The 27218-nt window shown below is 40.3% G+C and overlaps 1 protein-coding gene across 4 annotated transcripts; it reads left to right on the top strand.

Moving 5' to 3' along the window:
• The first annotated feature begins 550 nt into the window (after nucleotides 1-550).
• Nucleotides 551-23638, top strand: srcap (Snf2-related CREBBP activator protein). Of its 4 annotated transcripts, none has more exons than XM_083556066.1 (35): nucleotides 551-786; nucleotides 2394-2467; nucleotides 2555-5445; nucleotides 5574-5615; nucleotides 7080-7289; nucleotides 7403-7588; nucleotides 7712-7852; nucleotides 8039-8228; nucleotides 9055-9224; nucleotides 9336-9423; nucleotides 9507-9596; nucleotides 10190-10351; nucleotides 10606-10823; nucleotides 11010-11187; nucleotides 11274-11410; nucleotides 11521-11690; nucleotides 11824-12016; nucleotides 12139-12275; nucleotides 12451-12637; nucleotides 12853-13022; nucleotides 13108-13265; nucleotides 13369-13575; nucleotides 13711-13872; nucleotides 13995-14168; nucleotides 14825-15136; nucleotides 15274-15419; nucleotides 15555-15865; nucleotides 15988-16190; nucleotides 16558-16727; nucleotides 16933-17129; nucleotides 17268-17382; nucleotides 17494-17613; nucleotides 17726-17905; nucleotides 18023-18106; nucleotides 18187-23638. In XM_083556066.1, exons 3-35 carry the CDS (start codon nucleotides 2752-2754, stop codon nucleotides 22213-22215), a joined length of 11931 nt encoding a protein of 3976 aa, XP_083412192.1. In that variant the 5' UTR covers nucleotides 551-786; nucleotides 2394-2467; nucleotides 2555-2751; the 3' UTR covers nucleotides 22216-23638. The 4 variants fall into 4 exon arrangements, with proteins under 4 accessions (XP_083412192.1, XP_083412194.1, XP_083412193.1 ...); XM_083556069.1 differs by lacking the exon at nucleotides 551-786 and adding an exon at nucleotides 1527-1568; XM_083556068.1 differs by lacking the exon at nucleotides 13995-14168.
• The last annotated feature ends 3580 nt before the right edge of the window (nucleotides 23639-27218 follow it).

The raw sequence follows: 27218 nt of genomic DNA, 5'->3' as shown, positions 1-27218 counted from the left end.
AATTTAAAAAGAAAGGTTGGGTCTTGGTATTTTGTTGACACATGGTCCAGAAGAGTTTTGGGGCCATTGGGCTGGGAATATAGTGAGCAATCAATCCTGAAATATGTTTCTATATATATTTTTAAAAACTTTATGGTAAATCTCTTTTATGTAGCGATGCCTTGCACGGTTCTCTACACTGCTCAGACTGGTTGTTTAAAGGTACGTAAAATTAGGGTGCAAATGGAAAAATGGACCGTAATTGTTTTGTTAGCGCATTTAGTTTAGCTAGCAAACAGTAACCGTGCTGGCTAATACCTAGTAAGTCAACGACATGAAGCTGAAACTTGGGAATGGCAATAGCGCAAACAAATAACAAAAAAAACGTCTCTCCTAAACGTTACAACTAAATGGCGATTCGGGTTAATGTCGAAATGAAACAACTCCTATTTTAAAAGCAACACCTACCCAAAACAGTAGCTAGCTAGTCGCCTGCAAGGCGATGTGCAAATCGCGCGGTAACACAAATCTCGCGAGATGTCGTTCGGCTCCGCACTTTTTGTCAGCAGTCGCTCGTTCCTCCATTTCGCTGCGTCGAAAGTCTCCTCCCCGCAACCGCTAGACTCAGCGATCCAAACCCAGTCTCTCTCGGACCGGTCTTTAACTTGCTCAAACGAACCGACCAGTACCTCGTTGGGTACCGAGAGGTAGTTTGGAAAACTCCAATTACGGATTGAGTGCGATTTGAGACGGATGGCGACTCCTTCAGCGAGAATTTAGTAAAAGAAAAGTGCTCGGAAATTTCAGGTAGGTGGGAACTTAAGATGGCGGCGACGGTGAAAGGAGGGGGGAAATGTAAGCGGTGGGAGGGAGAGTGGGGGGGGAGGAGAAGGAGGGGAGGGGGTGCTATCAGGAGGCAGTAGGGGACTTTGATATGGCGCGTTAAGTTCATTTGATCAACATATCCTTCAGGAATATCAGGAAGTCATCCAGCTGCATGTCAGACTGACTTTTACCACCCGATAGCAGCCACTTTAGACGCGCTGTTATAATCCCATTCAATGCTATTAAACTTCACACATGTAGTCACTTTGGGCAGCTTGAATTCAGTTAAAACAAAATTTTTTATAGTTCAGTAAAAGTTTTAACAGCTGCTCATGTTGCAGTGTGTCTCGTGACCTGTTTTACCGTTTATTTTCTACATGAACTCTTACTCCTGTTAGATTTGTATTTTTGTATAGCCTTTTATATTAAACTCACACAAAGTGCGTCTCAGCATTTATAAACCCATACCTTGTAAATATTTGAAAGGGTGAGAAATATATATTTTTGTTTAGCATATTGCAGGAGAAATGTTGACCGTCATCTTTTGATCAACACGCATGACCCCCTCGTTGTGACGTCATTGAGTTGTCCGTGTGGCTAGCGCGAGCTAGCTAGGCAGGCAGCGAGCTCGCGGTGTATGAAAGAGCGATGCGACCTATGCGGTGTGTTAGACGGCAGGGTTATAACGCTGTCACAGAACCCTGAAATGCAGCCGTGTCTGGGTCTTTTCCTCACACAAGCCCCACCGATTTACGCAGTTTGAGGTGATGGCGCGTGAGCTAGCTAGCTAGCTAGCCAATCTGCTGTCCTGTTAGCTTCGCATTCTTTAAGTTTTCATCGCAGTGGCTTACAAAGCACCGAGCACGCACATTCCCTATCTCCTTTTAAATGGCTGCATAGAGCGTTATATAAAGTCCAAGCAGCTCTGGTTATGGTTCTGAGTGTTTAGGCCCGTGTGTAGTGCACAACACAGCCGCCACACCGCACCAGAGATTTGCCTCTACTCACTACACTTACTGTCGATTACCGAGGGATTCAATCCGTTCTACAAAACGTCTTAACATTTTCACACAAACGGAGATGTGTCATGCTCCAGATGCCGTTTCAAATATTAGGAAAAAATGGCAATTAGATTCCACAACACTGCGAGTTACAATAGGCGCAGATGCAGTCCTGCTTGTAGGCTACATAATGAGAACCTCCATGCACTTCATTTATTCCCATTAGTAACCTCGGTACTCGAATCAAGTCTGTATTTTTGTTTTTGTGCATGTTTTGCACTTTTTCAATATACTAAACCTTTCTGGGGATAAAAACCTAACAGCCAATTATGTTGGGTAATCTTACTGCATTCATGCTGCTTAGTTCCTGGTCCACCATCATAGTAAGCACATGTAGGAGCTTAAGGAAGTTGAAGGTAGATGTAGGAAGTTGATGCCACTTAATACACAGACATAACAGGCCCGGGATTGTGATTTCTTTGACTTATTATTACCCCTAAAACAACGTACCATAACCCATTTTATAGTTAATCAAATGGTGTATAAAGTTTTGGGTTTCACTTTTTACACAATTCTTTTCCCCTGTAGATGCAGTGTTGTCTTTGATCTCAGCATCCTGGAAGTGGAAAGTACAGAAGAGACTGGGCTTACACCACAGACAGGTGATGCATTACCTTTTAATTCTTTGTTTAGAGTGTGTGCATTTTCGGTGTAACTAAGTGAATTTATTTGTCATTTTGTTCTTTCAGGTGCGGTGTTTAGCAGAAGCAGTCCAGAAGGAGGAAGGCTTAGGGAGGAGGTGGTGCAGCAGCGCACCCCTCCGGCTGTGGCTGTGCTGGGTGGCATTCCTGCGGCTGCGCAGAATGTTGCCGCGCCACCCCAGCATGTCCTGCAGCCGGTCCAAGCTGCCTCACTACCATCACCACTGCTTGACCCTGCCTCTGAGATGGAGCAGCCGAAAGCAGACGTGCATGCTGCAGATCAAGAGCAGACCACCACAGTGGCTCAGCAAAACAGCAACACCAAGGAGCCTGAGAAGTCATCAACCTTGGACTTCAGTACTGAAGCTGTCCAAAGACAACCCATTCCCCTGGCTGCAGAAAACTGTCAAAATCTCTCAGATAGACTTTCAGCTTGTGACGCAGGCAATGTTAGAAAAAAACAAGAGTTGCATTATGGGTGTAACGTGGAGAAAACAAGCTTTGAACACAGTGAGACAGAAATGGCAGACGGAACTGTCAAGATGGAAAAGGGGCCACTGGCTCCAGAGAAAGCATATCTGGAATGCCAATCAAAGACTGGTAATAAGGACGAACATGGAACAAAGCACACAGCCAGACAGAGTACCGATATTTCAACCATTGAGTCCAGCTCAGCAGTGTCCACTGCATGTAAAGCAACAGACAGAGACCATAAGCAACCTGGAGACAGAGAGCAGTTCCAAACTGTACCGTCTCTGCCGTCAGGTCAGAGCAGTTTACTGCTCGAGTCTGATGTCCAGCAACTTGCGCAACAGCCTCATACAGCAACAGTCACAGCCAATGCAGAAATACTTGAGTCGAGTAATGCCAGTATTTCCATGGATGAATTTACAAAAGAGAGGCTTACAGCAAATGAAGAAGGGACTGTTAATTTACCTGTATCTGAAAAAGAGCAGCATTCCTCAGACACTCCAGGTTTCTCTGCAAAGCAAGAAGAATCTGTGTCTAGACTACCTGGTCTCACAGGAAATGGAAATGGCACCCCAAATAACACAGATGATGATGGATGCTTTTCTAAAAGCCTCCAGCACTCGTCTGTTGTTGCAGATTCCACCTCTAATGCTGCCTTCCTTCAGAAATCATCCAGTCCTTCAAACCATCCTCAGAACGCACATATTACACAAGCGAACCAGCTGAGCCCTGACTCTTTGAATTCCAGTGAAAACCCCAAATCTGTTTTAACAGGGAACAAGACTAGTACAAGTGGAGGGCAAGAGATTATGACTGTTTCTTTAGATGGAACAGGAGTATGTTATGATATTTCTGTTAAAGAACCAAAGGTGTTGGGGGATGAGACATGCACTCACAATATACAGGCTCTCAAAGTGACTGAAGGGTCCCATGTTGTGGCATGCTGTGCGTCACGTGGGATTACTAAACAGAATGACTGTGCCAAAAGTATGCAAATGAGTCCATATCAAGATCACCAGCCAGATGGAAGCTATATATTCTTAAACAAAAGCAAAACGACTAATTCAGGGGGACAAGACTCAAATGAGCCATGTCTCTCTCAGGTTAAACATGACTGTTTGATCCAACAAGGGCAAGAATCCATTCTAGTAGATCATAGGCTCACACAGATGGAATGCCTAAATGATGGAATCTCAACATCTGATAATATGAATGTGGATGAAAAGCATGATGAGGGTTCAGAGGATTTCTCTGGAATAAATGCTGTTGAAATGAAAGAGTTAATTGATGTAGGTATTCTAGTGCAGCCAGGGATGGAGGAAACATGGTTAGTTGTAAGCGATCACTCTTCACTGATAGATGGGCAGTGTCAAAGCACAGAGAATGCTGCGATGATTGACGTTAGCACAGAAGCTATGGGACATTGCCCTGAATCACAGACATCTATTGCTGTCTATGAATGCACAGTACCCTGCTTCCCCCCAGATGCTATTCATGAAGCTGCTAAGCTGCTTTTACCAGAAAAAGGTGTAGAAGTACCTGCAGATAAACACTCTCTTGAGCCTTTAACAGAAGCATTGACAGCAGACCTTCCATCAACCATTTTAGATTCGCAGAATGTTTTTTCTTCCCCAACTTCTGTTACTTCTTCAGAAAATGTTTGCATGCAAAATATGGTTTCAAAACCCATTTTTTGCTCAAGTTCTGAGAGTGCAATTGATGTGTTGGATTCTGCCTTAATCAGTAGCTTTTCTGCTGTCCACGAACAAGTGAAATCCACAGAAAATAACTCGGATGCGTCCCAAATTTCTCTTTCATCAAGTATTATTGACCCAAAGTTGCTTATACTAAAAAAAGGTGAGGCTCTCCTCAAACAACCTTCAATGTTGGCTCTAGTTTCTGAGAACCAGAGCCCACATGGTACCTGTAGTGATTACCTAGATAGAGTCTCTGTAGAGTGCCTTTCAGAATATGAGTTAACTACAGACGTTGCAGCTGAAAAAGCGGTTCCAGCACATCTCAGCTTTCATGTACTTAATGCTCCCTGTAATGTTGCTGATCCAACTTCAAAAGATGAGTCTGAAAAACAGGCCTTAATTCAATCAGATCATTGCCTAGCATTTGAAAAACTGATTCCTCAAGATGAGCCTCTCTTAAACTCTGCTTCATCTACCCAAACTCAGACACACAACTCACCCAAACTGCCTTCCAGTTCAGGCAGTGTGTGTAGTACGATCACTGATCAGTCTGAAGGGCCTATTAACCAGCCATGCCAAGATTCTATGCTGTTGGAGGTTGAGGAGCAACCCTCACCAGTTCAACATTTGGCAGAAATAAAGCATGCACAGGACAACACTATGGAGCAGCTTGATGCCTCTATAGGAGAGAGCAGTGAGGGCGAAGCAGACGGTTCTTCAGAAGCCCAGACCAACGAAAGCACTGTTATTCCCAATCCAGCACAAGATAAGGTGAGGAAGTGATCACTAGAATATCACCAGAATAAACTACTTTGTGTGCATGTTCACATAGCCATGTAAATACCATCTGAATATGATGCCACAGTTAGCTGCATGTTTGAGCCATGTGTGTTTTGCAGCATGGACAGAGCAGGACAGACACAAAGGCCTTTTTATTAAAGGTAAGAGGTGTCATAAACTTTTCTTGACATCTCTTGTTCTGAGACCGTCACACTTTGCAAGATGACATTTCTCAAAATGTTTAAATATCTGAAGCTTGGTGTGAAGTCACAGAAACTCACAACTGCATGTTTTATGTTATAAGGGCTGAAATAAACAATGTTAAATGTAGAGCTGTTGCTATCGATTATTTCGATTATATTCCAACGATTAATCCCCCGTTTATCGCGGTGGTTACGTTCCAAAACCTCCCGCAATAAAGGAAAACTGCGATACGGACGGCACCCCAAAAACGATATTTTATGTATACAGTACTGTACTGTATTAACATTTTACTTTATTTTATAATTAATATTTATATTTTTATTAAGAAAGTTCATTATTTCAATATAAAACTCTATAAAAAATAGTGTTTTTGGTCTATCCGTGAGAGACTGGAAAAATCAGCGGAACAAATTACTTGTATAAATGTGATTCCGCGATAAACCGGGGCGCGAGATTCGAACTGCGGTAAAGCGGGTGATTACTGTAATTTGATAAGATTAAAGAGCAATACTAAATATACAAGAGAAAATGAGACGTCTCTTAAAATAAACAAGTAATGTTTTATTTTTACAAACATTTATATTTTATTATTGAAAACAAAAATATCTGTGAAAACTAAACCCATTTAGCGCATTTAATTGCCATAGTGCATAAAAATATATAAATAAAAAAAAAATCAGAAATATAAAAATACATTTCAGATTACTCTTTAAAAATTTAAATAAGTAAATAAATAAACGCACTATACAGTGTTTTCTTAATGTTTTAGTTTGAAATGATCTTTGGAAACTCAAACGACTGACTCTTTGGCCTGAGTCTTGTGGAAGCCCGTTTCCGCCTCATTAAAAAAAGGTTGTCTAATTTCGCCTGTTTTTTTTTTTTTTTTTCCTCACTTTTCTGACTTTATTTCTAATTGTAGCCCATTTCATTTTCAATGTGTAAAGCTTTCTGCCACTAAAGGGGGTGACATTGCCCGATTGGCAAAAAAAGGCGGAACTGCAAAAAATTAATTCAGAATTGCGAGGAAAAAAAACTGTCGGAAACAGGCTTCCATATTAATCGTCTCCTCGTCCCTCGCTTTTTTCTTTCCGTTCCTACATTTCTTTTATTCTGCAGCATCTTCTGTGTTTACCTGTTCCAGAGTTTAGCCGGTGGTGCGTCAGTAATAATGCTCCGTGGGGGAACACAGTGCTTAGTGTGTAGTTAAATTGACTAAATAAAGCATCAGGGCAAATAATTTAGGATGATTTTTTTGTATTTGAATAACTTGAGTTACTCGAGGAATTGTTTCAGCCCTATTTTATTGTCTCAATACATCCAGTGGCCTTTATTATGGTTTAAAAAAAAACTTTCTTGTAATTGTTTTGCATTTGTTTTCTTTTATCTAAGATTTGTTACCAAGGTTTCTTTTCTTATCTCAGGTTCGACAGTGGATAGCTGGCAGAGGTACATCAAGCTCCACACCGTCTACCTCTCGTACACCATCACCACCTCCTGCTTCCTCATCTGTAGAATGCAAAACTGCTCAGCCTTCTCCCCAGATCTCTGGTGGAGTCTCTCAGTCAGATCAAACACTCAGCCAGCGGCCTCGCTCTGATAAGCATACTGATATGGCCGAACTGGCCAAACATGTAAGTGCATCTTTACATTCTTTATAACCTGTTTGGATGTTAACAAGTATTTATTCCTGCAAGCTTATTGCATTGACTTGAAAGATACTGATGAATATTAATATTTCTCTCAGGAAGCAGAAATTGAGCATCGGACACTTTCCCTGAAACGTGAGGGCTTCTGGTCCCTGAAACGTTTATCTCGTGTGCCCGAGCCACTCCGGACCAAGGTACACTGGGATTACCTTTGTGAGGAGATGCAGTGGCTTTCTGCTGACTTTGCACAGGAGAGGCGTTGGAAAAGAGGCGTAGCCAGAAAAGTAAAGTAAACCTTTGCAAATCACTGATTGAACACTGAACAATTATAAGAACTTTTTTATATTAATTTACAATGCATATCTGATGGCAAGTTCAGTCTAATAAATTAAAATTGGTGTTGGCAGGTGGTACGGATGGTGATGCGACACCACGAAGAGCTACGTCAGAAAGAAGAGAGAGCAAAGCGTGAAGAGCATGCCAAACTAAGAAGGATTGCTGCTTCTATTGCAAAGGAAGTCCGTTCTTTTTGGAGCAGTGTTGAGAAGGTGACTTGGATTATTGTGCTGAATGTGCAGTACTATTAGCTGGACAATTTTGTGTTAGAGAAAAAAACATCTGAATTATTAATAATTTTTTTTTTTTTTTTTTTTTTTTTTTTTTTTTTTTTTTAAACGACCTTTATTATCCTTTATGTTTATTTAATGATCTCTTTTACTGTTTACTCCACACAGGTAGTGCAGTACAAACAACAATCTCGGCTTGAAGAAAAACGTAAGAAGGCCCTGGATCTGCAGCTGGACTTCATTGTTGGTCAGACCGAACGCTACTCTGACCTGCTTAGTCAGTCTTTGCAAGCTACACCTGCAGCCCCTACCAGTGTTCCCTCCCAACACGGTCACCTAAACACAACTGAGGAGGAGGGTAAGTAAAATGCCTGCACAGAAAACTGCCTGTGTTTTTAATATTAACAAATGTTCTATCAGCATGTTAAATGTTTTGAAGAGATGCGTGTTATGTACACATGCTTTTTGCAAGTTGCAACTGGTGAAAGAGTAGTGTTGGGCAGTAAACAAATGGTCAGTATTACTGGTAGTATCTTGCTTTAAACTTTTTAACCTTTTGTAATATTGTGCGTGTTTGTATATATTTTATTGAATATATTCTTTTTTGGTACACAGTTTATTCAAAGAGTTGATTAATGTATGATTAGGATCAGCACACTTAAAACAGTAATGAACATATCTTTTTCTTGATTAGTGATTTGTCATGATTAATAAATGTCAGAAGAACAGATGATCTGAAGGGGTGTTTTGGATAGATGGTCATGAAGCAGCCATACCTGAATTACATGATACTTTTAAAAAATAATAACAAATGGGCTCTATGAAACTTTACTGGAAAGAACCTGGGCATTCTAAGATTTTGTGGTGGATCAGAAAATGTTTGGAAAGTAAAAAAGATGGCCATTACACAGATAGCCAAAGAGGGGGTATTAGAGATTTTGTGTTGATTATGTTTTTGGATACTTCAATGGGCACTTGGGTACTACTATTGAACTGTCTGGATTTCTGATAAAGTCTTCTTTGACACCACATCCCTGGATCCTAAACTTTAGTTTTTTTCTTTTACTTGGCATTTTAAATGTATTATTAAATTTGTTTATATTTGTAATAATGAGCCCCAACAATAGCAACCCTATTGCCTTGTGCAAGCTCTAAATATATATTTTTTGCTTTGTTCTTTATAGATATTGACTTTGAGCCTCCATGTGAGGAAGAAGATGATGAAGAGACAATTGAGGTAGAGGAGCAGCAGGAAGGAAATGATGCAGAGTCTCAGAGAAAGGAGATTGAGTTATTGAAGCAGGAGAGCACACTGCCACTGGACCAGCTACTCAGTACACTCGCTGTCCCAGAGGTAATACCTGAACTATTAAGCAACACACTCAACAACTCAAGTCTTACTGCATTAGAAATATTGTTGTCTGTGGTGGACATGTGCTTACAATGATCCATGATCATCATGCAGGGCCCTATATCTGAAGAGGAAGCATCAGATGAATCATCTTCTACAGTTGAAGATGAGGACAAAGAATTTTCAGCCAATGAGGAAGATGGTAAGTGTGTCTTTTTTCATTGTATTGTCTATGTGCTTGAAGAAATGTCACCTTTTAATTAAACGGCTATGTAAATCTCAAAGCGGAAGATGTGGAGGACACCATAGAAGCCCAAGAGGTGATTGAGGGAGATGGAGACCATGTGGAAGAACTTGATGACTTGGCTAAAGAGGGTAACTAGTGTTCACATATTTTTTGTAGTTGTTCTTATTACTTGAAAAAATATAGCCTAATAACAATGTGACAGTTAAAAAGAGCTTTTAGGGTATTTGCTTTGTTTGATGAGTGAACATGAAACCTGAGGACTCAATAACTATACATGAGTCTGTGTTTACATAGATAGATAGAATAGGTAAGATGGTCCGTTCTTCTAAAAGTGTTCAGCTACCTTGTGACATTGCATAAGCACCTAGTTCTAGTAGTTTTAGTAATGGAGGGAAGTGCACATTTTCCCCAAGAATTAATGAAAATAACAGATTTTTCTTTGGTTGTTTAGTTGGGTTGAGATCTAGTTACTGTGTTTCCCTTTAGGATAGAAATGTTTTATCATATGATACAGGTGATTTATCAGATTAACCTTGTATTGATTTGTATTGATAATCTCCTTTAATAAAAAATTTTTACACATGAATTATACATGATTAGACTTTTTATTTACTTCTTTGGAAGTCCTGCTGTCTTCACTCATTTAATAATTCAGATTTTTTTTCAGAATTAATTTAGTCATAAGTTTGTTGAGCATTTTATCTTTGCTCTTGGGCCTAAGGTGAGATGAGTCTTGATGAACTGCTCGAGAAGTACAAAGGGGCTTATGCCTCTGATTTTGAAGAACCTTCAGCATCACCAGTGTTCTCAGAGGGATCAGAAGGAACTGAAGATGAAGATGAGGAAGAGACAGAGGGAGATGAAAGTGATGATGCCTCTTTAGGTAAAGTGTGGCATTTCTTTAATTTAAAAACACCAGGCTTGTTTGCATATCCAGGAGTTAAGCTGGAAATCTAGACATGATAAAAATATTTTATGTTTTTGTAGATTATCATAGGAAATTATAATGAAAATTAAACTTAATTTTTGTTGAAATATAACTGTATAAATTGTACTGGTTGTTCAAATTGTTTATCAAGATTGTTTTTGGTCTTCTGATCTCAAAGTAAGTCTCATTTCTCTAAATGTAACTTTTAGACTCGGCGGAAAACAGTGATGAAGAGGATGATGCTGAAGCTAAGAAAAGTGATGAGGAGAATGAAGATGATGCAGGAGAGGGGATGGAGGTTTTACTGCGAGAGGGAGATCACAGCCCCTCTGTCCCCACGTCTCCACGCCCCAAAAAGGAGATCAGTCATATAGCTGCTACTGCTGAAAGCCTTCAGCCTAAAGGATATACCCTGGCCACAACAAGTGTAAGGGATTGTCATTCTAACAATGTCTGGGATGCTTTTTTTTTTTTTTTTTTTTTTTTTTAATATCTATAATTTACAAAAGAATAAATTTATTATCTTCTCTTTTGTAATTTATTAGTTCGATATTTTAAGGTAGATTTAGAATTGATATTATAAAGACAGAGTTTTAACTTGATAAATTTTTAGGTGAAAACACCTATTCCATTCTTACTACATGGCAACCTACGTGAGTACCAGCACATTGGACTAGACTGGTTGGTCACCATGTATGAAAAAAAGCTTAATGGTATCCTGGCAGATGAGATGGGACTTGGTAAAACTATTCAGACTATTGCCCTGTTGGCACATCTGGCTTGTGAGAAAGGTATGAAAATATTCAGACATTGCTTTGTTGCAAAGTTTCAGCAAATTGTTTGATAGGAGATATTTAAAAATCTTTGCATTTTACAGGTAACTGGGGCCCTCACCTAATTATTGTGCCCACCAGCGTAATGCTGAACTGGGAGATGGAGCTGAAACGTTGGTGCCCTGGCTTTAAAATTCTCACTTACTATGGCAGCCAGAAAGAGCGCAAACTTAAGAGACAGGTAAGCCTAGATATTCGCTCACTTTCACCAGAACTTTTTCGGTTTCTGATTACCTTTTGATGTTTTTTGTTTTGTTTTTTTGTTTTTTTTGTCCCCCATTCTTTTAATAGGGTTGGACCAAACCCAATGCGTTCCATGTGTGCATCACTTCCTATAAGCTGGTTTTGCAAGACCATCAAGCATTCAGACGCAAATCCTGGAAATACCTCATTTTGGATGAGGCACAAAACATCAAAAACTTCAAGTCTCAACGTTGGCAAAGTCTACTGAACTTCAACAGGTGCTTATTGAATATTTCAGATTTTGAAAGAGAAAAAAAAATTCTGCACCAGACATTTGTCTTTGTCATTTATTTTGCTCGAAATTAACAGTATTCTGGCATGATTTCTCTTCTGTTTCTGTTGGATCTGAAGTCACCGGCGGCTACTGCTTACTGGTACTCCGCTGCAGAACAGTCTGATGGAGCTGTGGTCGCTCATGCACTTTCTAATGCCGCATGTCTTCCAGTCCCATCGTGAATTCAAGGAGTGGTTCTCCAACCCTCTGACTGGGATGATTGAAGGCAGCCAAGAATATAACGAGGGTCTTGTGAAACGGCTGCACAAGGTAAGTACCTTAATCGATGAGAGAAAATAATTCAATAATTGCACCCACACCTGCAAACAGTTGTCCTGCAATAGCTTGTGGCTCTTTGAATCACATCTACTTAATGTTACCCTTGTGCATAGGTTCTAAGGCCCTTCTTGCTTCGGCGTATAAAGGCAGATGTGGAGAAGCAAATGCCCAAGAAATATGAGCATGTTGTGCGCTGTCGCCTCTCCAAAAGACAACGCTTTCTCTATGATGACTTCATGGCACAGGCCTCGTGAGTGTAGTAAATAAATATGGATTATATACAAATAATGCTATAAACATATGGTTGTTTGATAAGTTATATATAATGTCAATATATAAACCTTGTCAATATATTGTAAAGAATAAGCTATAGGTATATATATTTTTTTACTTTTTGCTGATTTTTATTTATGACTAATCACCAGAACGAGGGAAACCCTAGCCAGTGGACATTTCATGTCTGTAATCAACATCTTGATGCAACTGCGTAAAGTGTGCAACCACCCAAACCTTTTTGACCCACGGCCAATCCAGTCTCCCTTTATCACAGAGAATATAACTTACTCCACTGCCTCCCTGGTTCTAAAGGCCTTGGAAAAATCTCCTTTCGAGGTGAGCATTTTGCCACTTTCAACATAAAATATTTTTTAAACATGTTTTGTGTTGTTCTTTCTTGGTCAGTTTTAATGTGTCTATTGTTTTCCATATTGTAATGAAATAAATAAAATGCATGCTATGCTTGCCTTTAGATGTAATTAGAGAATACATGTCTATTTCTTTATATGTAGCTATATTTCTGAGTTCTGTGGCTGTGTTTCCTCTTACAGCGCTGTGACCTCTCCATGTTTGATCTGGTCAGTCTGGAAGGCCGTGTCTCTCGGTACCAAGCAGATGTTTACCTTCCTCAAAGGAAAGTAACCCGCCAGCTGATCCAGGAGATTATGGAGTCCCCTGAGCCTCCACCCAGACCTAAACCTATTCGCATGAAGGTCAACAGGTAATTGATTTGTAGAGCATGTACAGTGTTTAATTTAGCCAATTCATGATTATCCAATAATGTGTTGTGTTGTCTATATGTAAAGGATGCTTCAGCCACTTCCCAAGTCTGATGGACGTTCAGCAACAACATTAAATAACCCACGGCCCACTTGTCCGGTCTCTCCTGCAGTTCAGCCTCTACGGCCACCTCAAATAACTGAGGTCACTCATACGCAGGCTCTTGTACAGCCGACACCTCAAGGTTAGTGTGGCATTTCAGTTCTTTGTTGTATAAAAGCATTGACTAGCTCGAAGGGCAATTGTTGTTTTGTAAATCTATCTTAATTGAGGAGTTTGTCTTTCAGTGTCTACAGTCACTGCTGTTGCTGTTGCTGCTCCACCAGCTCCTGTGAGCCAAGGTTTTACCCCCACTGGGTCTGCAAACTCAGTTATGAGTATTCGACATGCAACACCTTCCACTGCCCCAACTGTGTCAGTTACCCCACCACCCACTAGTAATGTTATGACACAGAGGGTGCTTCTCAGCCCTGACATGCAGGCCAGATTACCATGTAAGTGCACTGGAGCATAATGTTCATATATATATATATATATATATATATATAAAAACGAAGTACGGATCTCCTGAGTTTTTTTTGTTGTGTTTTAAAGATACCTTTGTTTTTATTTAAATATTGTTCATGCAGCTGGAGAGGTTGTGAGTATTGCCCAGCTGGCCTCCTTGGCTGGTCGTCCAGTGTCGTCCAGTCAGGGCAGTAAGCCTGTCACATTTCAGCTGCAGGGTAACAAACTTACCCTATCTGGTGCTCCGCTCCAAGTTCCTGTTGCCCAGCCACGATCTATACAAGGTGAGTGCAGTTTTAGACTGCCTGCATGAACAGCTTTGGATGGGTATATTTTCCTACACACCTGACTAAGTACTGGTTTAGTTATGGCCTAACACTTTGTCCTGTGGTTGTGTGCCCTTTAGGAAATGTAATGCATCTGGTATCCAGCGGTGGGCAGCACCACCTTATTAGTCAGCCAGCTCAGGTTGCAGTTCTCCATACACTTAGTCAGTCAGGTAGCATCTCAGCAAATTCCAACCCAACCAGCACAATCCCAACCTGCTCTGGACTAGCAGTACCTCTCACTGCTGCTCAAGGTACTGGCACTTGAGTGTCCTTGTCCTTGCTGTCCTTGAGTTTATTACAATCATTCTCACCTTAATGACTGCAGTGCAGTAGTCTGGGTACCAAACTACCTGTTACTCAGCAGAGCAAGATATGGGTGCATAAATTGGCATTAGAGGGGTAAAAAGAGATTGATGCTACAAGGCCCTATGTGAGATTGTTTTAATTATTTTTTTTTTAATTAGACTTGAGTAATTTTCATAATGTGTACAGAAACATGAGACAGGTATATTATTACATGGTAAGTTATAGGGAAGTATTTCAAGGCTCTTTTTGGTGGCTCTTTCTAAAATTAAGTATATTGTGTGGTTGAATAGACAAATGCTTTTCTTTTACTTTTATATATATGATGTAATATTTGAAAAAGATTTTAACAGATTTACAGACATCTTAAATATGGATACATGCTTTTTCCATTTTTTTCCATTTAGATTTTGCTTTACTTATTAAACTCTGCTGATCAAGGAACTCTATAAATCTAAACACATCACCAGACCCAGCAACTGAATTAGCTCTGCTATTGTAATCCATAGTATGGTGCCCAGTCCGAAAGAATTGGCACTTTTTATTTTATAGTATTAGGTTGGAAAATATTTAACCTACATTATTTTATCATTCTGTCATTCAGTTCCATCAACCAGGGTAAGTGGACCAGGAATTGTTAAGATTGTCGTTCGCCAAGCAGCAGGCAAAGAAGTTGGGCAGGTCCCCACTTTGGCTGTGCCCCCATCTCCTCGCGTTGCCGCTCCTCAGTCAGTTTTGTTGCACCCACATGGGACCCCAAGCGCTGCTTTTAGACCACCCATTGCTCAACAGCCTTCCCAGCGACTTCCTGTTCACCTCGTTCCTCCTCAAGTTCCTACCACCAGTCCCTGCCAACCTCAACCTTCATGTTCTGTGGTGAAGGTTGTGGAGGGAACATCTCCAGGCACAGGGTTAGGTGAGCAACATTTGAATCCGATTTAAACATGTAGTGCATGGGGCATTGGGACTTATGACATTTAGTATAAGATTAGGTATAGACTAATATAGATTAATAAGCTTTTGTTCTCTCTTTGTCCTCTATTTTTTCTGTAGCTAAGGCAAATGCTTCATTAGGGGGTGAAGAGAGCAGCAGTGATGTTCTTGCTCATAAACCTATGTCCTCATCTCAAAGCCATGCATTTGGACTTCAGCGTCCCAGAATCCAACCTCCACCTTCACCACGAACCCCATTTTACATGGTACAATTTAAATAGAAGCCAATTAATAATATATTGTACATTCTAGTACATCATAACCTATTTATAAGTAAATGTTAAAATATTTTAAATGCCTATATTGGATCAACAAATTAGATTCATGCTCTCTTTTTACAGTCATGGCTTGCAGATCGTCATAAGGCCCAAAGAGATGACCAGATCTCGCAAATCTTTCGAAACAATGAATTGCTCTGCAATGCAAAACCTGTGTTTGGTCAAGAGGTTTTGGATTTTCTCACCTTCCTCTCAGGCTCTAGTCCCAATCCGACTCGACCCACCCTTAACAGGTGGAGCCATTCGGGGTATAGTTCTTGTCTCATTGCTCAATCCCAGCATAATAGAGACTACCTGGATCAGAGTAAAGCTCTGCGACAAGCTATTCATTCCTCTCAAGAAAGACTATGTCTGATATCTGAAGTCATAGACAGGTAGGCTTAATGTTACATCCTTTATACTGAAATTCTGTACCATTTATCAATTAATAGTCTTTAAATCTGTTAATTTTTTTATACCAATTATTATATAATCAGAACTTTGCAACACCCCACAGGTTCACGTTTGTCATTCCTCCAGTGGAGGCCAGGCCTATTACCATGCATTGCTGCCATCCACCCCCTTCCCTCAGTTACCAGCAGGCTCTTTTTTCCTCCACAATATCTGCTCATTTTTCTCCCCTTATGCATATGCTGCACCGCATACACTGTAATATGCGGACACACTTCCCTGATTTGCGACTTATCCAGTATGACTGTGGTGAGTATCTGTAATGAGTGTGGTGATTAATTGCAATTATTTTTAGCTTATGTAATTGTATTCTATGTATGTGATTCTTCAGTGGAAAATAAATGGTAATTTATTCTTGCATAATTATGCCACAAAAGTAAAGTAAAATTCATATATATAAACCGAAATTTTCACAGATACTCTGAACCAAGTATGCTAACCTTTTATTTATGCACTTTTTGTTCAATGTACAGCTTATGCACATTATGGGATGAATTAGAAACTTCTTTTTTTTTTTTTTTTTTTTATATATATATAAATATAGTTTATAAGTTATATAATGCATCTCATTCTATTTTTGTGAAATAATTATGTAACTGAAATTGCTTTTGATTAGGCAAGTTGCAGACTCTTCATATTCTGCTGCGGAAACTGAAGTCTGAGGGTCATAGAGTGCTAATATTTACTCAAATGACCCGTATGCTGGATGTCCTGGAGCAGTTTCTAAACTACCATGGACACATTTACTTACGGTTAGATGGCAGCACACGGGTAGAGCAGAGGCAGGTAGGAGAAGGGATCTGGTTCTTGCATTAAACCGATTTTTAAATTAACAAAATTGTATTCTATTAATCTATTAATTTTGTGGTGTTATACTTTAATAGTTTTAGTACAGACACAACATTTTTTTATCCTTTTTTTTTGTTGCAGTTCTTGTACCAGTACCCAAGTTTTTCAAAAGTAGATTACTTTTACATTCTCTACCTCTTAGGCCTTGATGGAACGTTTCAATGCAGACCGTCGAATTTTCTGTTTCATCTTGTCAACCCGGAGTGGTGGTGTGGGAGTAAATTTAACAGGGGCTGACACAGTGGTGTTCTATGACAGTGACTGGAACCCCACTATGGATGCTCAGGCTCAGGACCGCTGTCATCGCATTGGACAAACAAGGGATGTTCACATCTATAGGTAACTGTTAAAATTCGGATTTAAAATAATTACCGGAATTCTATACATTTAATACTTTTAGTTTGGAAAGGCAAATCTTTATTTAAAATGTTTCTATATGCTTCACACTGAATCTCTTAAATGCTACATTTTATTTAGACTGATCAGTGAACGGACTGTGGAGGAAAACATTTTGAAAAAAGCCAACCAGAAGAGAATGTTGGGAGATATGGCAATTGAAGGGGGTAACTTCACAACTGCGTTTTTCAAAGAGGTACAGGTCATTCATATGAATTTAATTTGTTTGTTTCACAATGAAATAAAAATCATTAATGAGACATCAGTAATGTGAAATGTTAAAAATCCTTCTATTTTACACAAACAGCAAACCATTCGAGAATTGTTTGATGTGTATGAGGGAGAAAAGAAGGAAGCTGAAACAAGTGTACCTCCCTCAGATGATGAGGAAGGCATAAACAAACAACAAACTACTATTCTGGAGCAGGTAAAAATGATTCTTTTGACGTAGCTAGATTTTTCTCAATACAAGTACAGATTTGTGTAATTTAGAGTATTTATTTAGGCAACTGATGATTTTGTTTTACTTTTCTGATCAGGCTTTGTGTCGTGCTGAGGATGAAGAGGACATCGTGGCAGCCTCCCAAGCCAAAGCAGAGCAGGTGGCCGAGTTAGCAGAATTTAATGAAAATATTCCTCTAGATGATGGTGAAAGCAGAGACCAGGAGGAGGAGGAACTTTCCAAAGCTGAGCAGGAAATTGCTGCACTGGTTGAACAGGTAACAGTTTATGTATATGTGTAAAAAAACAAACAAACAAACAAAAATTTTAAAGTTAAGTCTTCCAGTTTTATACTGCCTTCTGGTAAATAAGTGTCTTGTTCTTGTTTTTAACAGCTGACGCCCATAGAGCGATATGCCATGAATTTTCTGGAGGCATCTCTTGAGGATATTTGCAAAGAAGAACTGAAACAGGCTGAGGTAACCTTGGATTAATAAGATTCTATTTATTGTATGACTGTAAGGAATTGCAGTTAACAGTGCTTGTTTACTCATTACAGGAGCAGGTTGAAGCTGCAAGAAAGGGATTGGATCAGGCAAAAGAAGAGGGTCTAAAATTACATCAATCTTCTGATAATGATGATGATGACTCCATGCCTCACACTCCTGAAGAACACCCTCCAGCTCGCCGTACACGCAGACAAAGAGAGAAAGGTGCCCCCTCTACGAGGGTTAGTGGCAGGCTTAGAGGAACACCAGCTAAAATGGATGATGATGGGTCTACCACACATCCATCCCCAGACCGAGCAAGAGGGAGGAGAGGGGAGACAAGTGTAAACCGTGCTGCTGGGCCTAGTTCCAGTCTGAAGTCCTCCCAGCTAAAAGAAGTGCCTGAAAAACATTGTAGTGGTGTGCGAGGTAGATCAGGAAATGAAGACGTGGCTTCCTCAACATCCACTGTTGGAGGACCCCTGAAACTCCAAATTGATCAACAGCTCTCTGATTCGGAAAGATCCAATATGCTATCACAATATCATCAGTCCCTGTCACCAGTGCCTTCAGATGCCACTTCTTCATCGGTGGACCGAAATGCCAGTGGACATACTTCAACACTAACAATACTATTCAGAGATACAGGCGATGAGCATGGACCAGAGACCGACACAAACACCCCTCAACAGATAATAAAGGAAAGGAGGGCATCTGTATCTTCAGAATCTGTTTGCTCTCCAGAACATCAGTCAGAGCAGGATGGCCAGCATTCACTCTTTCCTTCGCTAACATCTCCACATTCTCGTTCACCACGTAAGCGACAGTCCGCTGATGAAGAGGTCCTGAAAGGCCTTCCAGAAGATTCACCTTCTGCAAAGGTGCTCAGAAAGCTTCCGGGTCGTCTTGTCACGGTGGTTGAAGATAAAGAACCAAAGCGACGAAAAAGGGGGGAATGTGGGAGTGGAGGAATACATACTGAAGGTTCCTCTGAAGAAATTGAGCATGCTGAGTCTTCACAAGATTTAATTCATCTGTCACCAAGCCAATCTATTAATGATAAGTCTCTTCAAAAATCACCTTCAACATCCCCCTCTGAGACACGTCAAGGACAGGAACAGGCCTCCCCTTCATCACTTGTAAATCCAGGGAGAGGCTACCACCCTTACTCACCTACACACCATTCACCAGACATGCCTGTCCTTCGGAACTTACCGGTGCGCCGGCGCTTGGAGACCGAATCTCGAATGGCTGCTCAATTAGGAGAACAATTCCAATGTCGAGGCAGAGGACTTGACCGACGCACTCCCCTGTCACCAAAGAAACAGGAGCCTATTTCATCTAAGGATGGCAGTACCACCCCTACTGCTGCTTCTGAAGCTAATGCTGCCTGTTTATCTCAAGGGAAACGCAAAAGAGGTCGACCTCCCAAAATGTCCCCTAAGCCATCAGAACCCCAAGAACAGGATATCAGTGTGGCACAGAAATCTATAAATGAAGAACGAAGTCCACCTCAGTCACCTAAGCGTAAAAGGGGACGACCTCGCAAAGATTCTACTACAAACACAGTAGAGAGTGTTAAACTTGAAAAAGAATCAAGTAGTTCTACAAGCTTGTTATCCATTTCCCAGGAAAGCATTTCTGCTGTAAACGTAATTTCAAATGGTTCCAGCTTTGGGCCTTTGGTACCTTCTGTTCCTGAGTGCCCAACAATGAACTCTGAAGTTGATGGTGATTCTGAATCATTTAAAACTGCTGACCCCCCCCAGTTTCCTAAAACAGACACTCAAGACATTCAATTCAGCACTCCCCCACCTCATGCATCTAGTGAATCTCAGAGTAATCAAGCATCCACCCTCGAACTGCCATCTGAGCACACAGATTTGAAGGACACAGCTCTGAACTCTGTCTCTTCAGATCTTTCACTTTCAGCTATTCCACCCGTGATTCAGACAGAAAATGCCATTCAGACGAACACAAAACCTTCATTACCGTCTGCTACCACTCCAAGTGATAGTTTTGATAGCGCCGCTACTAAACCTGCCAAAGAGTGCATAATTCCATCAGCATCCTCAGTTTGTCAAAGCACTCAAGTAACCACATCACCCTCACAGCTTTCAAATAAATCTAACCAGTGTACAGATCTTACCCAAGTTTCAACTGCATCTACTGAATTGCTGGCCCAACCAGTGCTTGAAAGCAACGTATCAAGTCCTTCACTGACCTCTGATAGTGTGAAATCAACTGCATTTACCCAAACATTTGAGCTTCTCTCTGAATCCACTGTGACATGTCTTCAGCCATTATTAGTTCCTGACTCTACTCAGCCTTTTGTTCAACCTGATATGCCACTGGAAACTCCATTAAATCAGAACCAGACAAACACTGCTCTTTCACAATCTCAGCCTGACCTAACACAAACAGTCACCACACATTTAAGCCAAATACCTTTAGCCCCTATGTCTGTTCCTGAGTCACTTGAAATGGCATCTGACACTTCTCAGCAGTCACCTGAATCTAGGCAGAGAAATATACATATTCCTGTACATGCTGAAGAACAGATAACTTCAAATCAGCCTAGTGTTTCAACGGAAGATGGCTTAAGTACAGTAGAGAAGGAAATTGACATCATTGAAAAGCTTGGGAAAGCAGAAATAGATGATAGCCAGTGTCAGGCAAAAAAGAGAAAATTGGAAAATTTGCCAGAAGATCAGAGGTCTGATGAGCCATTAACCGCCGAAGCAATGATGCAAAACACTCTCGAGAATGTGACTGATGCTCTACCTGACGAGGAGAATAAGACAAAGGATCAAGAGAGCAAAAGCACAGGCAAGAAAAAAAACATTTGTCGGCAAAGCAGTCAGGAATCTATTCGTTCATCCTCTCCGTCTTCTGTTTCTTCCAGTGGTACTCTTTCATCACGGTCAAAAAATTCAACAGAGAGTCGTATGCCAGCAAAGAGAAAGCGAATCGAGAGAGGTTCAGAAAAAGATAGTACAGACAGAGGGTCTGATCAAGAGCCAGTGAAACCTGAGAGTCGGTGTTCCAACTCTGCTTCCTCAGATTCAGAAGACTCCACTGGTCAAGAAAGACGTCTTACTCGTTCATCACACAAACGTTTGGAGAAGGTGATCATGAGTGACGAGGGTGAGAAGAGCAGTAATGGGCGAAGGCGGTCCAAAAAGAAAGTGACCAAAGATGTAGAGGCCACTGCAGCAACACCTATTAGGTTAACCCGTAAATCCATAGGCACACAACCTAGTCCAAAACTGACTTCTTCAATCTCAGCTGAGCCTGAGGTACTAGGTAAACGCTGCTCAGCACTCAATGCTGCTGCTAAACTTTTGGCTATGAGAGGAAAGGGACCAGATCCACCAAGTTCCAGTTCCAAATTTAAGGCTATACAAGGACAGCAACCCACTTTTGACAAAATCACTAAGTCTAAAGTTAAACAAGATCAGGATTCCCCTAAGTCAAATTCAGTTGTTAATAAAACAGAGAGTAGTGTACAAACTCCTGCTAGTTCAACAGATTCCCCGCACCACGCCACTGAAACAGGTCACTCTGCCTCGCGTTCAACTCGGCAGCGACCAGGCCATCTTGTGCCTCCCTTGGACACTGAAGTCAAAAGAGCCAAAAAAGAGGAAAAGAAAAAGACTTCAGATAAGAAAGAGGAGGTTGAGATAGAAAACAGAGAGACAAGGTCTTCAAGGGGACACAGTGCCTGTAGTAGTGTAAGTAGTGAAAGAGGTGCAGACAGCAGCAGGAGCCGGAGTAGTAGCAACAGCAGCCAGTGCACTCGCAGCCTGAGCTCAAGGAGCACTGGTCCACCATACTCCCACTCGAGAGCGCCTTCATCAGGTAGCGACACTGAAAAAGGGAAAGGCAGGCAAAAGAAAACGGCAGAGAATCGAGGTCGTGAAAGCAGGAGAGAGAGGCATTCAAAAAATCATGGAAAGCCAGAGCCCAGTGTTGGATCAAGTGAGGGAACTCCTGACAGGGTGCTGAGGAGTGTTGCTGCGCTAGCAGCAGCCCAGGCTCGCACTCCAGCCAGCAACACTCGTTCTTCCTCCAGTCAACAACGGCACTCCAAAACTTGATTAAGGACAAGAGTGATAATGACTGAGAACTGCAGTAATGAGAGGAAGGTTTTTTACGGGTTTTAAGGAACGGGGATCAAACTTGCCATTCTTTAACACTGTCTGAGGTGTTGAATCTTGTCAATTGCATTTTGCAGTAAGAACTAAACTTGGGTGCATTCTATTAAGCCATCTTGAGTGTGGAGATGGGGGAAAACGCATTATACAATATAAATATGGCATTGGTATGGTCTTGGTAATAAGTTTAAAAGAACTATACCCAACTATACCACAAGGACTTTGGACAGCTGGGCAAGGGGCAAAGATGTTTAGTTCACACTATGTACTGTAATCATTTAAAGACTGGAATACTAAGAGAAGTATCTGTTAAGATGGGTCATGTGTGCCCTATATACAGAGTTTACTTGTGCTGCAAAGGTGATTGCATAAAGTAATTTATGCTACATTTAAAAGGTTGAGTGATTGTTAACATTTTTAAGCAGTTGGGCTATGACAAAATGTGTGCCTAGCTGTTGACTATTGTTTGTTTCAAGTCAGTTGAAAAATTAAGAATATTCTGTGGTTTCTTCCAGGGTATGAAGAGAGCAGGTCTGTAAATGTGATTTTGCTGCACTATGCTGGAGTTAGTCTTTATTCAGACCTCCCCGTCTTGTGTATTTTTTTTTTTTCCTTCTCTATAAGTTACTTTCAAGTCCAACCTGCATTTCTCCATTTGCACATCTTATATAATACCCCTGGATAGTTTTTACATCGCTTTCAATCAAGTTTATAAATTACTGGTACCTCACACTATGTATATCTTTGAGCTTGTGAAAATTTTTGAAGTCTGCTTGTCCTTTGCTTTTTGGCAATATGGAAATGAAATGCAACCTCATTCTTTCACCTTTTTCCAAAGTATTAGTGGTCAACTTTCTATTAAACTTTGTTGTCGAACAGTCTCAAGTTAGTGTGACAAAGTGAGAGTGCCTGTTGATCCACATATGACTGGATCCCTGTATGCCTTGTTAAGAAAACAAATTTGGATTTAGTGTTTAAAATGTAATAAAGAAATTATCCATCCAGAACCACAGGGGATACACCTGTGTTAGAGTCCAACAATACTGAAAGCACCTCTCCAGTGTAAATTGCTGTTGTCATCATTTTTGTTTTCTTTGTTATTTTTATGGTAAACTCAAAAAGAAATTCTCCTGCATAAACCTCCTGAATATTTTATTTTCCAGCGAAACCTTGACAGTTGATGTCATTATCCCATTTTGGGGTTGACAATTATTTTGGGGAATGGGTAGAATGTGGTGATAGTCTTATTTTTATTTTGTCTCTTTGAATTTGTTACATTCCTTTTGTTCCCATGTAATTCCAAATTGTTTTACTTGAAAGATTGAAACAACAAAAGTCAGTTGAATAAAAAGACCAAAAATATAAATGTTTTGTCGTGTGTGTGTGTGTGTGTGTGTGTGTGTGTGTGTCTGTGTGTCTCTGTGTCTGTGTGTGTGTGTGTCTGTGTGTCTGTGTGTGTGTCTGTGTGTCTGTGTGTGTGTCTGTGTGTCTGTGTGTGTGTGTATACATGGGAGAATATTGTTGATTCATCAGTTCCAATCACTTTCACTTCAATCTAGTTCAGGCTGCCAAAAAAGGTTCCCTGCAGTAGAAGTGTTTCATTCCCCAGTGAATTTGGCTTCTATTCAGGGCACTGAATCCATGCCTAGTAGACATTGTTCAAATTGCATTTCTATGCAAGTATGCTTTTCCTTGTTATTTTCAGGGTTGCTTTTTTTTATAGAGCTTTCTGACTGCAGAGCAAAACCTGAATGTGTGTCCATGTTGGGCGCACAAATATTTCCAGCTGCTCACTTTGCCTGTGTTTCAACGATTCCAGAAATTGTTAAGCCTGTCAAACATAAAATCATGGCTTTCAAACTTTTTTCATTAAGTAGGCTACTCATAAACTTGGTTCTATAATGGCTTAGAGCTCTATGGGATTTTTTATTTCAAGTATGATAGTTTATTTAAGTCAAAATATTCACATGTTTCTGCTATTAATGTGCTATGATAAATATCAACTCTGGGTTTAAAAACATGTTACTGTGAATGCATAGTTTTCTCTGCCATCTGAAAGGTGCATTGCAATAAGACTAGTTTTCCTCTCACTTGAGAATTTATTTATTTATTCAAATTATTTAAATTAATAATTTAACTTGCTTTTAGTGTATTAGTGTCGTGTGTGTGTGTGAATCATTTTCCCAAGAACACGATATGGTTACATTTTTGTGGATACCTGAATCTCATACCCATGCAAGGGTCCTTCCCAAACTGTTGGCATGAAGTTTAAACCACATAACTATGCTATGTGAACGGTCTCTATGTTGCAGCATTGTAGCCTGCACAAAGCCCTAACATCAACACCACTGAGCATTGCATGAATTGGAACAAAGACTGTACCAGGCTTTAGGACTAGTAAAGCCTTCCCAGGTGAGTGGAGGTTATTATAACGGCAAAAGGGAACTAAAACTCCAATGGAAAATTCAAGCACATTAGGTCAAGTCAAGTGAAGAAGCTTTTATTGTCATATCTACCATATATAGCTGATTCAGTAAACAGTGAAAATGAGACAACATTTCTCCAGAACCCTGGTGCTACATTAAACAACATAAAGCTACAACAAAAAGCTACATACAGTGCATTGAGTGCAACCGAGTGCAGACAGACAACACAAGACAGTGTGGGATAAATACGCATAAAACAAAATAGCACCAACCAGTAATCCTACTGTATACTCTGATTATACAGTACTGTGCAAAAGACTATGAACAAAGAGCATTTGTAAACATAAACACAATAGCAGTGCAAAAACAACAGTAGCAGCGGTCGAAAAAAAAATAAATACTGCATGTAATCAGTATAATATGATTAAATATCAATCATTAATAAATGGTGGTGGAATGAATTGAGATGGTTAATGAGTGTATGTTGACTTTAAGTTGTCAAGTTCAGTAACACTTAGTTGACTGAGTGTGTGTGAGTTTCAGTGAGTGTGAGTTCCCAAACCAGGCAGTGATGCAGCTACTCAGGATGCTCTCGATGGTCCCTCTGTAGAACGTGGTCAGGATTTGGGAAACGGATTTGAGCAAGTTTGACAAGGGCTTAATTGTAATGGCTTGAAGACTGGGCAGCTCTTGTAGGGTGTTCCCTGTCTGCAGTGTTCAGTATCTATCAAAAGTGGTCCAAGGATGGAATAGTGTTGAACCAGCAATGGGGCGGCCAATGCTCATTGATGCACATGGGGAGCGAAAGGCTGGGTCGTGTGGTCTGAGCCAACAGATGAGCTACTGTAGCGTAAATTGCTGAAAAAGATGCTGTTAATGCTCGTCGGGTCAGGACTGTTATGGCAGCTAAAGGGGGACCAACAAAATATCAGGTGGCCATAAACTTATGCCTGGTCGGTATATACAGGTGCATCTCAATAAATTAGGATGTCATGGAAAAGTTCATTTATTTCAGTAATTCAACTCAAATTGTGAAACTCGTCTATTAAATCAAACTAATGCACTCAGACTGAAGTAGTTTAAGTCTTTGGTTTTTTAATTGTAATGATTTTGGCTCACATTTAACAAATTAGAATAGTTCATTAAACCAATAAAAAACTTTTTAGTGAATTTTTGACCTTCTGGATAGCATGTTCATTTACTTTATATGTACTCAATATTTAAAAAGGGCTCCTCTAGCTTTAATTACTGCCTTAATTCGGCATGGCATGTAGGTGATCAGTCTGTGGCACTGCTGAGGTGGTATGGAAGCCGAGGTTTCTTTGACAGTTGCCTTCAGATCATCTGCATTTTTTGGGTCTCTTGTTTTTCATTTTTGTCTTGACAGTACCCCATAGATTATCTAGGGGGTTAAAGGTCTGGTGATTTTGCTGGCAAGTCACCGTGGTCTTTTAACCAACTTTTGTTTGTTTGTTTGTTTTTTTGTTTGTTTAACCTTAATTTTTACAGGCAAGTCATTAAGAACAGGTTCTTTTTTGGTGCTTTTGGCAGTGTGTACAGGTGCCATATCCTGCTGGAAAATGAAATCAGCATCTTTAAAAAGCTGGTCAGCAGAAGGAAGCATGAAGTGCTCAAAAATATTTTGGTAAACATATGCAGTGACTTTGGTTTTCAAAAAACACAGTGGACCAACACCAGCAGATGGCATTGCACATCAAATAATCACAGTTTATGGAAACTTGACACTGGACTTCAAGCAAATTTGGCTATGAGCTTCTCCACCCTTCCTCTAGTCTCTAGAACCTTGATTTCCAAATTAAATAAAAAAAACTTGCTCTTATATGAAAAGAGGACTTTGTACCACTGGCAACAGTCCAGTTCTTCTTGTATTTTAGCCCAGGTAAGATGCCTCTGATGTTGTCTGTGGTAAAGGAGTGGCAGAAGAAGAATACAACAACTGTAGTCAAATTCCTTGACACGTCTGTGTGTGGTGGATCTTGATGCTTTGACCCCAGCCTCAGTCCATTCCTTGTGTAGTTCACCCAAATTCTTGAATCGATTTCACTTGACAAGCCTCTTAAAGCTGTGGTTCTCTCTGTTGGTTGTGCATCTTTTTTCCACACTTTTTCCTTCCACTCAACTATCTGTTAACATGCTTGGATACAGCGCTCAGTGAACAGACAGCTTCTTTGGCGATTAATATTTGTGGCTTACCCTCCTCATGAAGGGTGTCAATGATTGACTTCTGGACAACTGTCAGATCAGCAGTCTTTCTAATTATTGTGTAGCCAAGTGAACCAAACTGAGAGACTAGTTTTGAGTTTTGAGTAGATTAACTGTTTGGCATGTCACCATATTCTAAATTGTTGAGATAGTGAACTGGTGGGTTTTCGTTAAATGTGATACAAAATCATCACAATTAAAAGAACCAAAGACTTAAACTACTTCAGGCTGTGTGCATTAAATTCATTTAATACACAATTCACAATTTGAGTTGAATTACTGAAATAAATGAACTTT

This window comes from Silurus aristotelis (genome assembly GCF_946808225.1).
Source record: "Silurus aristotelis genome assembly, chromosome: 12".
NCBI classification, from domain to species: Eukaryota; Metazoa; Chordata; class Actinopteri; order Siluriformes; family Siluridae; genus Silurus; species Silurus aristotelis.
This window is presented reverse-complemented; position numbering and strand designations above follow the sequence as displayed.

Coding starts and splice junctions, on each gene's coding strand:
- srcap (XM_083556066.1), top strand. CDS start 2,752: ATGGAGCAGCCGAAAGCAGACGTGCATGCTGCAGATCAAGAGCAGACC. Junction 5,616..7,079: donor CAAAGGCCTTTTTATTAAAG/GTAAGAGGTGTC, acceptor TTCTTATCTCAG/GTTCGACAGTGGATAGCTGG. Junction 16,191..16,557: donor ACTTATCCAGTATGACTGTG/GTGAGTATCTGT, acceptor GCTTTTGATTAG/GCAAGTTGCAGACTCTTCAT.